The 13,423-nt window shown below is 45.3% G+C and overlaps 2 protein-coding genes across 2 annotated transcripts in view; one reads left to right on the top strand and one right to left on the bottom strand.

Moving 5' to 3' along the window:
* Nucleotides 1-6,153, bottom strand: ciao1 (cytosolic iron-sulfur assembly component 1; the record flags this gene model as incomplete). The annotated part of the gene is given in 9 exon segments (XM_032511653.1): nt 1-284; nt 1,058-1,127; nt 2,023-2,224; nt 2,429-2,517; nt 2,935-3,043; nt 3,439-3,441; nt 4,132-4,280; nt 4,883-5,027; nt 5,889-6,153. Coding segments are annotated over 8 exon segments (996 nt in total). The 5' UTR covers nt 5,022-5,027; nt 5,889-6,153.
* A 2,328-nt stretch (nt 6,154-8,481) lies between these two features.
* tmem127 (transmembrane protein 127) overlaps nt 8,482-13,423 on the top strand; it is a 6,787-nt gene continuing 1,845 nt past the window's right edge. The window contains exons 1-2 of the mRNA XM_032511664.1: nt 8,482-9,336; nt 12,353-12,517. Of these exons, the coding sequence (XP_032367555.1) occupies nt 9,099-9,336; nt 12,353-12,517 (403 nt within the window). The 5' untranslated portion in view covers nt 8,482-9,098. The remainder of the gene's footprint in view (nt 9,337-12,352; nt 12,518-13,423) is intronic.

The following is a 13,423-nucleotide window of genomic DNA, read 5'->3' as shown; positions in this document are numbered from 1 at the left end:
AACCGTTTCCAGGGTAACTTGTGGTGGTGTTTCCATGGTGACCCGTGGTTCAGGGTTCCCGGTGGAACCTCCAGACGGTGACGTCTCCGTCGTCGCTGCAGGACGCCAGCAGTCCCGCCTCCGTGGGGCTCCAGGCCACGCAGTTGACGTCCTGGCTGTGAGCCCGGGTCGCCTGCGCCGCCAGAGAGAACGCCGGCTGCTCGGGGTCGGACGCCTCGTCCTCCGTGAACACGCGCACCGCGTCGTCGCCGCACGCCGTTGCCAGGGCGCCGGTCAGCCGACACCTGGACGGAGACATCAGCCGATCGGTTGGATAGAACAAGAGTGTTTGGTTGGTCAATTAACCGCAGGGCTGGGGACAGAGTTCAGTACTTTCTAAGGCACAGACCTCGTGTCTGTGTTTCACTGTTGGTAACGTGAAAGGTGTGAGAAGATCTGTTAGATATTACGTCATGAAATCACCCAGGCCTGCAGTTAATGCCCCAAAACCACCACACTCCATGTAAATAATCACTACTTTTATCATCGTAAAACACACTTCATTCAAAGGTGGACAGAAAATACCAAAAAGTTGTGGTTCATCTTCCACTGTTCACCAATCACCACTCTGGTCTGGGTGGAATAAAACTCTTAATTCACCATTATATGTGGAATATGCTGCTCTATACACGCTAAAAGTAGTGATATTTACATGGAGTCTGGTGGAGATATTGCTGCTCTATACACGCTAAAAGTAGTGATTATTTACAGGAGTCTGGTGGAGTATGTGCCTCTATACACCTAAAAGTAGTGATTATTTACATGGAGTCTGGTGGGATATGCTGCTTAACACACTAAAAGTAGTGATTATTTACATGGAGTCTGGTGGAGATATGCTGCTCTATACACGCTAAAAGTAGTGATTATTTACATGGAGTCTGGTGGAGATATGCTGCTCTATACACGCTAAAAGTAGTGATTATTTACATGGAGTCTGGTGATTTTGGGGCTGTTTCATGTTGAACTAAAAGGATCTTACTCTTGAAAAACGGGGCTGAGAGTTCCTTAATGGTCTTACCAGGAGACATCGTACACGGTTCGTCCGTGGTAGCCAGACAGCGTGCAAACACACTTCCACGACGAGTCTCCTGTTTAACAAGCAGACGGGGGGGAGATCATGTTAGAATCATGTTTGAACCGGTGTCTGTTGAGTTGCTGCTCTGGACTCAAGGAGACCCAGCTGAACGTAGACTTTTAACCCTAAAGAGACCGAGACCCTGAGGCCTTTAGACTAGCGGCTGGTGGGGTGTGTGGTCTTAGGTCATCTGCACACAGAGACATGACATTTAGAGTTGTATGAATAATGACTCTCATAAATACGTGGACACTTGAACTGCTCTTAGCCAATAATCTATGGTAAGTGTCTTTTTACAGCTAGAGGTTTTATTATTAATTATATTTATACTGTATTTTGATGAAAACTGTGGCGGGATTCATCCCAAAAGGATTAGAGAAGTCTAAAATATTTATATAACGTACTAACCCTAAGAATAACATATGCAGCAGCTCTCTCACTGCTGATTGAACCACTGCTCTGTATAATTTAATTATAATAATCATCATAGTTATCAATAGTTTAATAATGTAGTTTAGTCATTAACTGGATCCAACTATTTACGATTTATGGTCCTGAGGATTTCTGTGTGTGTGTCCGTCCTTCTGTTTCTCAGTGTGCATGTGTGCGTCCGTCTGTGTCTCTGCGTGAGTGTGTCCGTGTGTGTTTCTGCATGAGTGTGTGTGTGTCCGTCTGTGTCTCTGCATGAGTGTGTGTGTGTCCGTGAGTGTGTGTGTGTCCGTGAGTGTGTGTGTGTGTCCGTCTGTGTGAGTGTCCGTCTGTGTCTCTGCGTGAGTGTGTGTCCGTCCGTGTCTCTGCGTGAGTGTGTGTCTGTCTGTCTCTGCGTGAGTGTGTGTCCGTCCGTGTCCGTCTGTGTCTCTGCGTGAATGTGTGTGTGTGTGGTCCCTTTGTCCACGTACCCCCCCCACCCTGTCCACTGTCCCCGGGCGTCTCCCTCCAGATCTTGACGGTGCGGTCGTCGCTGCAGGACGCCAGCCGCTCACCGGCCGCGTCGAAGGCCAGACTCCAGACGGTGGACGTGTGTCCCGTCAGCGTGGCGCGGCACTCCCAGTCGTCGTCCTCCTCCGCGTAGACGCACACGTTGTTGTCGTAGCTGGCGGAGGCCAGGAGCTGAGGACGGAGACGCAGGGCGGAGGTCAACACACACACACACACACACCAACCAGTACAAAGGGACCAATGAGAAGTCCTTCAGCTGCAGGGATCAGCCCCTCTGGGATGTTGATGTCACGATCACACCAAATCAACCAATCACAGCAACTTTTTTTGGACATTTTGGGGGTTTGGGGGGGGGGGGGGGGGGGGGGGTGTTACCTCCCGGGTCGGGTGCCACACGATGTGCTTGACGTCTTGTGTGTGAGAATTCACCACGGTAACACACTCGTACTCGTCCTCCTCGTCCACTGTGGAAGACAAACAGAGAGACACAACTCAAAATCTTTCAGTCTGTCTCGATGACCCTCGCGTTGTCTTCGGGGACAATGGGACTCGTTTTAATATCCAAAGTTAAGAAAGTTAAAATAATGGTGAGAAACGTTGGGGAAAGAGACAAAATCAGTGAAGAAATAAATCAAATGATCAAACATATAGTAGCGTTAAAAAAAAAAAAAAGTGTCTAAAAATAGTTTAATGTCAGTTTGTGACCCGAGAGGACAACACCAGGGTTAAGATCATTTTTGGGGCATTTTCCCTTTATTTGAAAACTAGAGTGGACGATAGACAGGAAAGGGGGAGAGAGATGGGGGGGGGGGGGGGGGGGACTCGAACCCGGCCCCTGCAGAGGACTCAGCTCCCATGGGGGGGGGGGGGGGGGGACATACCTTCCCACACCCAGACGCTCTTGTCCCGGCTGCAGGTCGCCAGCAGGTTCCCCGACGGCGCCCACGCCACGCACTTCACCTCGTTCTCATGTCCCTCCAGCACGTCAAACTCTGGAAGACAGTATGGGAACCCCCCCCCCCCAGGGTGAAATCTACAGAGCCAGTGTCTCCAATAGAACTGTACAGGCCACTAGACCCCCCCCCCACCCCGACTTACAGTTTGGTCCACATATAGCCCCAAAAGGTCAGTGACAAAGTTCTTTAGCCAAAAAGGTAAAAAGAAACTTCAGAGAAAAGTTAAAACGCTGGAAAAAGGGACAAAAAGTAAGTGAGCCGAAATTTACTGGGAACCTAAAATGGTTTGAGGACCGGGTGAAGGTGTGTGAAGGGCCAGGTTTGGCCCGCGGGCCTCGGGTTTGACACGGTGTGCGATAAAGTGACGACATAGAGGAAACACTGACAGGTAAAGCACAGGTACCACCCCCCCCCCCCCCCCACCACCACACTCTGTCATCTCTCTATTAACATGTATAGGACCTGAGCATGTGTGTGTGTGTGGTGTGTGTGTGTGTGTGATAACAACAGAGTGTAAACTGTCATTTCCCCAGTGGGATTAATAGATTTGTATTATCTATTGTATGTATCTATCTTATATCTTATATTTTATATTGAGTCTTTTCTCGACCCACGTATGCTTCTGAATGTTGACGTTAGCTTTCTTTAAAATCAAAGTCCCAACAACCGTCTACAGCTTTATTCCAAACTGTTCACGTGAGATTTGCTTAAATATAAAGTTTCTTAATGAGACTTAAACATTTCATAATGTTATCACATGACCAGCGTACAGCGTAAACCCTCCTGTTGCCTCAGGTCAAATTGACCCATTTTCAAAGAGTTTCCAAATCAGAAATTTGGTTTATATTCTTATTTAATTCATAGCATTTTAAGAAGAAAAAAAATTTAAATAACACTGAAAAAATGACAGAAATGTAGAGAAAAACAATAAAAAAGTTCAAAAAGGGACAACAAATGTCAGAAAGCTTCAAAAATTTAAGAAAACGACACAAATGTCCCAAAAAATAATGAAAGAACTTTTGGAAAAGTTGTGACTGTAATTTCCCCTGTGGGATTAATAGATTTGTATTATCTATCTTAGACATTATTATTATTATTATTATTATTATTAACTCATCTAACCTCAAACTCGTGGTTCTTCTTCTTCCAGATGCAGGTGGTGGCGTCGAAGCTGGCGGAGGCGAGGTAGTTCCCGCAGGGCGACCACGCCACCTTCCTCACGGTGCGCTGGTGTCCGTCCTGCAGGACGCTCCGACACACCCACGAGTCCCCTGAGGACAGGAGGTCAGAGGGCTGTTACCACGGCAGCAGCATCACGCCATGACATCACGCCATGACATCACAGAAACTTACACGCCGACGTTCTTACGCCGAGTGGCGTGTCGGAGTGTGTTTACACCACAGACGTACACGCCATTTGGTGTGTTATCACAAGAAGAAAGAGACGGTTGGGTTTAGGAAACGGGACCCGATCCCCGGTCTCCTGGGTTCAAGGCCCCAACCAACCCCCCCCCCCGCTACACGCTATCGCAAAGTGATGTAAGTCAATGGAGGCCAGACGGCGTTGTTATACACGCTAAGAAGTGAGCACGCGTCTTCATAACACACAGATAATAAGAATAATCTATCTTTCCACACGCACACGCACCAAAAACAACACACACACACACACACACACACACACACACACACACACACACACACACACACGGTGTCACGATCGAGCGATTCAACCAATCACCGCAAGTTTTTTGCACAAGAACCGAAAACCGTGATACAAACCGAGGGTTTAGTGAACCATGCTACCCCTGCTAGCTAGCTAGCTACTAAAAATAAGAGTTCGACAGGTCAGTTCATGTGGTTTACATCTCACCCTCTCGCCCCCAGATCCGGATGGCCTTGTCCCCCCCGCAGGAGGCCAGCAGGGTCCCGGTCGGGTTCCAGCTGACGAACCAGCACCGGGAGTCCGGGTGTGCGCTGAGCGTCTGGACCCGGGTCAACGCCTCCTTCATGTCGGCCTGTGTAGATGTTTATTCAGATAGTTCAGTTCCTGACCCGCTGTGGGTCCCGGTGGCTGGGCTAGGGTCGCTGCCTGATGTGAGTCGAGTGCAGCGGTGAGTTGCGCATGCTCAGATTTAAACGGTTTACGACACGACTGTCACATGAAATTTGGGAAATCCATGAAATAGTTTTCTCATTACAAAACAATAACAGAAGATGGGAATAATTTCAGAAACGTTGTAGCGATCTATGGTAGCTTGATTGCTAACGTTAGCTCAAAACGTTGTTGTGTTTGATGCTAACGTTAGCTCAAAAACGTTGTTGTGTTTGATGCTAACGTTAGCTCAAAACGTTGTTGTGTTCGATGCTAACGTTAGCTCAAAACGTTGTTGTGTTTGATGCTAACGTTAGCTCAAAACGTTGTTGTGTTTGATGCTAACGTTAGCTCAAAAACGTTGTTGTGTTTGATGCTAACGTTAGCTCAAAAACGTTGTTGTGTTTAATGCTAACGTTAGCTCAACACACCATTCAACTGACAGCCTTTGTTGTGTTTGATGCTAACTTGTAGCTAACCTAGCAGTGAACCACCTTCGTTAAGCAGGTCCATTTTTACTGGGTTGACATTACAAAAGTCTCTCGTTAGCATCTTACATGCTAACGACTTGTCGCAAAGTCACGCATGCGCAACTGACATCTTCACTCGCGCGACAGCTAGAGAGGATTCAGCTACGGCCGGAAGTTACGCAAAAATCCACTATAACGTAGTAATAATGTGAATACTTTCACCCAGAGAAGGCGCGGTGGTTCCTCGGGAGAGTTTCTAATCCAAACCCCGAACTTTTACCAACATTTAACAGCTCTTTGGTGCCAAAACTGACCTTTCTGTCGCGTGAGTCCCGCTGCTGTCCGACCGTTAGTAACGGTTGGTCTCGCGGCCGACCGTTTAAATCAGTTAACAATCTCTAACACGCGCACTGTACTGCTGTCTATCAACTGGAGGAGAAAGGGGGACGTATTTGACGTTATCTTCACCAAAAGACAAACTACAACAGTTCACAAAAACAAACATGTCGGAAATACCGCCGTCTTTAGTATCCGGTGCGCGAGTTTAGCATTTTCCGAGGATGACAGCGCATGTCCCGCCCACTCTGCCTGTCTCTGCCTCTGATTGGCTTACCCTGGTGTTCGAGCACCTTAATCTAACCAATGGCACTCCTCGTGCCTAACCCTTTACCAATCCGAACAACGATAGAAAGTCCATTATCTTTTCTCATCTCATAAACCTCCAAAACACACAAGAATCTTATTTATTTTAATTTATTTTAATCTTTTTTTTTTGTTACAGTCTATGGTCTTCATCATGCACGTATTCATATCTATGTTCACTATGAAGTTGAGTTGTTCTTTTGGGGTTTTAACGGTGGTTGGTAGGCGAATTATCTCCATTTTTGCTTTGTTTCTATGATAAAATAAAACATAAACTCCAGTGTTTGCTCCACGTGAAAGGTCCACTGATGTTTTTATATTGAGAGTCTTTTCTCGACCCACGTATGCTTCTGAATGTTGACGTTAGCTTTCTTTAAAATCAAAGTCCCAACAACCGTCTACAGCTTTATTCCAAACTGTTCACCTGAGATTTGCTTAAATATAAAGTTCTTAATGAGACTTATAACATTTCATAATGTTATCACATGACCAGCAGTACTAGCGTAAACCCTCCTGTTGTCCTCAGGGTCAAATTTGACCCATTTTCAAAAGAGTTTCCAAATCAGAAATTTGGGTTTTATTATTCTTTATTTAATTTCATAGCATTTTAAGAAGAAAAAAAGATTTAAGAACACTGAAAAAGTGACAAAAATGTAGAGAAAAACAATAAAAAAAAGTTCAAAAAGGGACAACAAATGTCAGAAAGCTTCAAAAATTTAAGAAAACGACACAAATGTCCCAAAAAATAATCAAAGAACTTTTGGGAAAAGTGACAAAAGTGTCTTAAGGAGATTTTAACTTAAAACTTTGACCCAGAAAAACTTAATGTGTGTTGTTTTTTGTCTTTTTGTTTTGCTTATCTTGTTTGTATATGTGCAAGGGTTGTTGTTGTTGTTGTTGGTTGTTGTTGTTGTTGTTTTGATCCTTTATTTCTGATTGTATCCTAATATTTATGATTCATTGGTTTGTGTGGCATCTTGTCCAGGTTGAAAACAAGATGGTACATCTCAAGGTAGGGGGTCCAGATGTCCCTGGTTTCCGGGGACCTGTCCCCGGCTGGATCTGTCCCCGGAAATCCAGTTGGTACTGTCCCGGTTTTGTGACCTGTTCCCGGTTTTGTGACCTGTCACCGGCTGGACTGTCCCCGGAAATGTCCCCGGTTTGGTGACCTGTCCCCGGTTTTGGTTGACATGTCCACGGTTTGGGGAACTCGGCCCCGGTTTTGGTGACTGTCCCGTTTTGGTGACCTGTCCCCGGATGGGATCTGTCCCGGAAATGCTCTCCAGTTTGGTGACCTGTCCTGGTGGATTGTCCCGGAAAACTGCTCCGGTTTCGGTGGCCCTGTCCCCGGCTGGATCTGTCCCCGGAATGTCCCCGGTTTGGTGACCTGTCGGTTTGGTGGACCTGTCCCGGTTTTGGTGACCCGTCTCGTTTGGTGATCTGTCCCGGTGGATCTGTCCCGGGAAATGTCTCCGGTTTTGGGACCGTACCCGGCTGGATCTGTCCCCGGAAATGTCCCGGTTTTGGTGACCGGTCCCGGTTTAGGGACCTGCCCGGATGGACTGTCACCGGTTTGGTGACCTGTCCCCAGGTTTGGTGGACCTGTGTCCCGGTTTTGGTGACCTGTCCCCGCTGGATCTGTCCCCGGAAATGTCCCGGTTCCACTGTGACTGACAGACCCGAAATTGGAATAAAAGACAGAAAACACCGACCCAACGGAGCCGATTGAGCTGCTCAGAGCCCAGAGATGTTTTAGAAAGTCGTGTTTTACGATGCTAAAATCGCTGATTATTTACATGGAGTCTGGTGGGTTTAGCCAACGCAATTTCGCGGACTTTTTGTTTTTAAAAAGGATCTTAATCTTTAACAGAAAGGTCGACCTCCTTAGAAATCCTCTCCATAATGTTGTCTGTTGAGGGGAAACAGCTCCAGGTCTAGTGTCCCCGTTTTAATTTTTACTAAAGTAAAAACATGACGTGTTTTGGAGGTAAAACCGCTTCTGAGCTGAAAATGTCCCCGGATTTTGTCTGAGAAATCTGGTCCCCTTATCTCAAGGGGTTATCCTAATAAAGGAATTTCAAAGAAATATTATGGGAAGACAACACAAGGGTTAATAAAGGCATGTAATAAATATAAAACAGTTTGTTGTTTTATATCTATGTGTAGAAGACATAACATATGGCATCCTGTGTTTCCTGCCGTTGTTCAGCTGTGTCACCACTGGGTGGCAGGACTGCGCGCCACTCGCGTTGAGACAGCCGCCTTTTGGAACCACGAAGAAGAGTCGCGTGAACAAGGAAGTTACTCTTTTTACGGGAAGCGTAAAGCTCCCCTTTGTTTTGTTTTGTCTTTGTTTTCTTGTCTCGGACCGTTGGCCGTTTCCCATCGGAGCAGTCGGCCAGATCGATTAATAGGTTATCCTCCATCTGATTCGTTTCTGTTCAGTTTATTTTTGTATGACAGTTGACGAGTTTGGCGTTAGCTTCACACGCTAACAACAGAGCTAACAGCGGAGCTAACGGCTAACGGCTAACGGGCCTGGAGGCCGTTTGTGGTCGGGGCGAGGGGATACAGCTACGGCTACGCCAGTTAAGTTTAGGCACTCAGACGAGAACGTAAGTTAAAGGAAACTCGGGTTTGGATTACAACAGTAGCGAGGAATGAACACACGTTCCCTGTGTGAAATTATTAAAGTTATATTACTATCCCAACCGAGATTTGCGTAACTTCCGGCCGTAGCCGTATCCCTTCTAGCCCCAGCCGCCGTCTGTTCGTTGTATCCTCGTCTATGTCCAACATCCGGGGCTTTAAGCTTTAAAAACACCAGACACCAGCGAGGAGGAGGGCGCGAGGGCCGCTGTCACACGTCTACCACCCAGGCCATGTATGCCCCGCCGGGTCCCGCGGCCCCCGGGGGCCGGAGGCGGAGAGGAGGCACCCCGCTGCCCAAGCAGCCGGAGCGGAGCCTGGTGTCGGCTCTGCCCGGGGCCCTGTCCATCACGGCGCTGTGCACGGCCCTGGCCGAGCCGGCCTGGCTCCGCCTGCACGGAGGAACCTGCCCCAAGCAGGAGCTGGGGGTGGCGGACGTCCTCGGGTACATTGACCCCAAGCTCCTGGACGGTGAGGACAGGCACAGTTATATTAATGGAGTCATTTCCCAGTTTGGGATTAATTAAGTCTAGATGTCTGTCTATAGCTTTCTGTCTGTCTCTCTGTCTGTCTCTGTCTTTTTGTCTATCTGTCTTTCTGGCTCTCTGTCTGACTCTGTCTGTCTCTGTCTTTTTGTCTCTGTCTGTCTGTCTCTGTCTTTTTGTCTATCTGTCTTTTGTCTCTGTCTGTCTTTCTGGCTCTCTTTCTGTCTGTCTCTCTGTCTGTCTCTGTCTTTCTGGCTCTCTGTCTTTCTGTCTGACTCTGTCTTTTTGTCTCTTTCTGGCTCTCTGTCTGACTCTGTCTGTCTCTGTCTTTTTGTCTCTGTCTGTCTGTCTGTCTCTGTCTTTTTGTCTGTCTTTTGTCTCTGTCTGTCTTTCTGGCTCTGTCTTTCTGGCTCTCTGTCTTTTTGTTTCTGTCTGTCTTTCTGTCTGACTCTGTCTGTCTCTGTTTTTGTCTCTTTCTGGCTCTCTCTGTCTGTCTCTGTCTTTTTGTCTATCTGTCTTTTGTCTCTGTCTGTCTTTCTGGCTCTCTGTCTTTCTATCTCTGTCTTTTTGTCTCTTTCTGTCTCTCTCTGTCTTTATCTCGGTCTGTCTTTCTGTCTCTCTGTGTCTTTCTGTCTGACTGTGTCTGTCTCAGTCTTTTTGTCTGTCTAATAACTTTATGTGTATAGCTCCTTTCATGAGAGCTGGAAGAAGTATTCAGATCCTTTACTTCAGTAAACGTACTAATACTTTACTGCAAAAATACTCTGTTACAAGTAACAGTCCGGCATTAAAAATGTTACTTCAGTAAAAGTCTGTAAGCATCATCAGGAAAATGTAGTTAAAGTATAAAAATCATGATATCGGACTAGATATGGTGATAAGAGACTAGATATGGTGATAAGAGACTAGATATGGTGACAGGAGACTAGATATGGTGACAAGAGACTAGATATGGTGATAAGAGACTAGATATGGTGATAAGAGACTAGATATGGTGATAAGAGACTAGATATGGTGACAGGAGACTAGATATGGTGATAAGAGACTAGAGACTAGATATGGTGATAAGAGACTAGATATGGTGACAGGAGACTAGATATGGTGATAAGAGACTAGATATGGTGACAGGAGACTAGATATGGTGACAGGAGACTAGATATGGTGACGGAGACTAGATATGGTGAGATAAAGGAGATTGGGGACAGGAGACTAGATTGGTGACAAGAGAACTAGATATGGTGACAGGAGACGTAGGATATGGAGTGAGCTATGGTGAAGAGACTGATATGGGGTAAGAGACTAGTATGGTGATAAGAGACTAGATATGGTGACAAGAGGAGACTAGATATGGTGATAAGAGACTAGAGACTAGATATGGTGACAGGAGACTAGATATGGTGACAGGAGACTAGATATGGTGACAAGAGACTAGATATGGTGATAAGAGACTAGAGACTAGATATGGTGACAGGGAGATAGAATATGGTGACAAGAGACTAGATATGGTGGTGAGACAGATATGGTTGATAAGAGACTAGAATTGATAGGATGATAGGTACCGGAGACTAGATAGTGGTGATAAGAGACTACGAGGACTAGATATGTGCAGGAGACTAGATATGGTGACAGGGACTAGATATGTGCAAGATGAATGTGATAAGACTAGAGACTAGATATGGTGACAGGAGACTAGATATGGTGACAGGAGACTCGAGTATGGTGACAAGAGGACTAGGACTATGGTGAAAGGAGATAGATATGGTGACAGGAGACTAATAGGTACAGGAGGTGATGGTGACAAGGAGCCTAGATAGGTGAGGAGACTAGATATGGTGACAGGGAAACTAGATATGGTGCAAGAGATGATATGGGGAAGGAGACTAGATATGGTGATAAGAGACTAGATATGGTGATAAGAGACTAGATATGGTGACAGGAGACTAGATATGGTGACAAGAGACTAGATATGGTGACAAGAGACTAGATATGGTGATAAGAGACTAGATAGGGTGACAGGAGACTAGATATGGTGACAGGAGACTCGATATGGTGAGACAGTGAGAGACTAGATATGGTGATAAGAGAGCCTAGATATGGTGGATAAGATGATAGAGACTAGATATGGTGATAAGAGTATGAGAGTAGATCGTGGTGATAGAGAATGATATGGTGAATAAGAGACTAGAGACTTAGATATGGTTGACAGGAGACTAGATAGTGGGACTTGTGAGGGAGACTAGATATGGTGACGAAGGATAGGAATAGATATGGTGATAAGAGAGATAGCTGTAGACTAAGAGACTCTGGTATAAGGAGTACTAGATAGGGCATAAGAGGAATAGTATGGTGATAGAGACTAGATATGGTGATAAGGACTATATATGGGATAAGAGACTAAGTATGGGGAAGGAGACTAGATATGGTGGACAAGGACTAGATATGGTGACAGAGGACTAGATATGGTGATAAGAGACTGAAGGGAAGGAGGTACTAGAAGGGTGACAGAGAATAGTGGTGACTAGGAGACTAGATATGGTGATGAATGAGACTAGATATGGTGATAAGAGACTAGAGACTAGTATAGGGGATAAGAGGACTAGATATGGTAATAGAGGAGACTAGTAGCAGAATAGGCTAGATGTCATAAGAGATGATATGGTGACAAGAGACTAGATATGGTGCCAGGAGACTAGATATGGTGATAAGAGACAAGAGACTAGATATGGTGATAAGAGACTAGATATGGTGACAGGAGACTAGATATCGTCTTAGTTTTGGATATCTTAATATTGTAATATGGTTTTTCCTGGTTTTAAAGGCTTCATTACAGTAAAGTGATGTTATTTCCTAAATTTACAAGACTACTTGCTACTTCAGGTGACAATGAGACGGCTGCTATTTGAACCCAGATCTATTAGTATTATTATTATTATTATTATTATTATTATTATTATTATTATTCTAGCAGTGGTTAATGCTGTGGTGTGTCTGCGTCCCCCCAGACTACTGCGTGAACCCCCAGACCGTGCTGCTGATGAGGGTGATCGCCGCCTTCTGTTTCCTGGGCATCCTGTGCAGTCTGACGGCGTTCCTCCTGGACGTGTTCGGACCCAGACACCCCGCCCTGAAGATCACTCGCAGATACGCGTTCGCACACATTCTCACAGGTATTCCCCCGTCCTTCTACGGGTTGGTCTTTGGCTAATCATCGGTAATGTGGATAGAATGACTCCGTGGGTGAAGGATAATAATAGAAGAGCTGCAACAGTCTGGTAAGAACAGGAAATGACATCGCTTTACTGTAATGCAGCCTTTAAAACCAGGAAAGACACTTACGCCATATCACGGTATTACGATATCCAAAACCACGACGAGGTCTTGGACCACACCTGAGTGCGATTGTTGCGTCAGACCGACACAAACAAACCAGAACAAGGGCTGAAACACACGTTACACATTACAGTCAGCTGATGCCGTTATCCAAAGCCAATTACAGTTATTATTAATGTTATTATATGTTATTAGGAATATCAAATCCTGACATGATGGAGAGATGGATAGATACTTTATTCATCCCAAAGGAGATGTTAGGCATCCAGTAGCAAGACAACCATAACACAACAAACACATACACACATATACACATATACACACACATGTATCACACATACATAAGATTAAAAATAAAAATCACTCACAGAAATGCAATGACCATGACATAATGAGATACTACGGTAGACTGTGTAATGGTGGGAGTGCAGTAGATCATAATTAAATAACCATGACTATTACATATTAACATAATAACCTATAAAGTAACTACCCTTCTGAAGAAAGGTAGTTACTTTTATCATAAGGGTAGTTACTGAATAAGAACAACATGTGACTAAGTTATAAGATGTAGATGTTATGACCATAGTCCAGATTGTGTATGAGGCCTAATACGTCACATAAAGCAGTTATTAATAGACTATAGGCTATTTAGACATTTGGTTGAATGGCGATACATGATATATACCAGATAGATAGATAGATAGATAGATAGATAGATAGATAGATAGATAGATAGATAG

Source organism: Etheostoma spectabile, unplaced genomic scaffold, assembly GCF_008692095.1.
Source record: "Etheostoma spectabile isolate EspeVRDwgs_2016 unplaced genomic scaffold, UIUC_Espe_1.0 scaffold431, whole genome shotgun sequence".
Lineage (NCBI taxonomy): Eukaryota > Metazoa > Chordata > Actinopteri > Perciformes > Percidae > Etheostoma > Etheostoma spectabile.
Note: the sequence above shows the minus strand (reverse complement) of the source record. Positions and strands in the feature narration are given on the sequence as shown.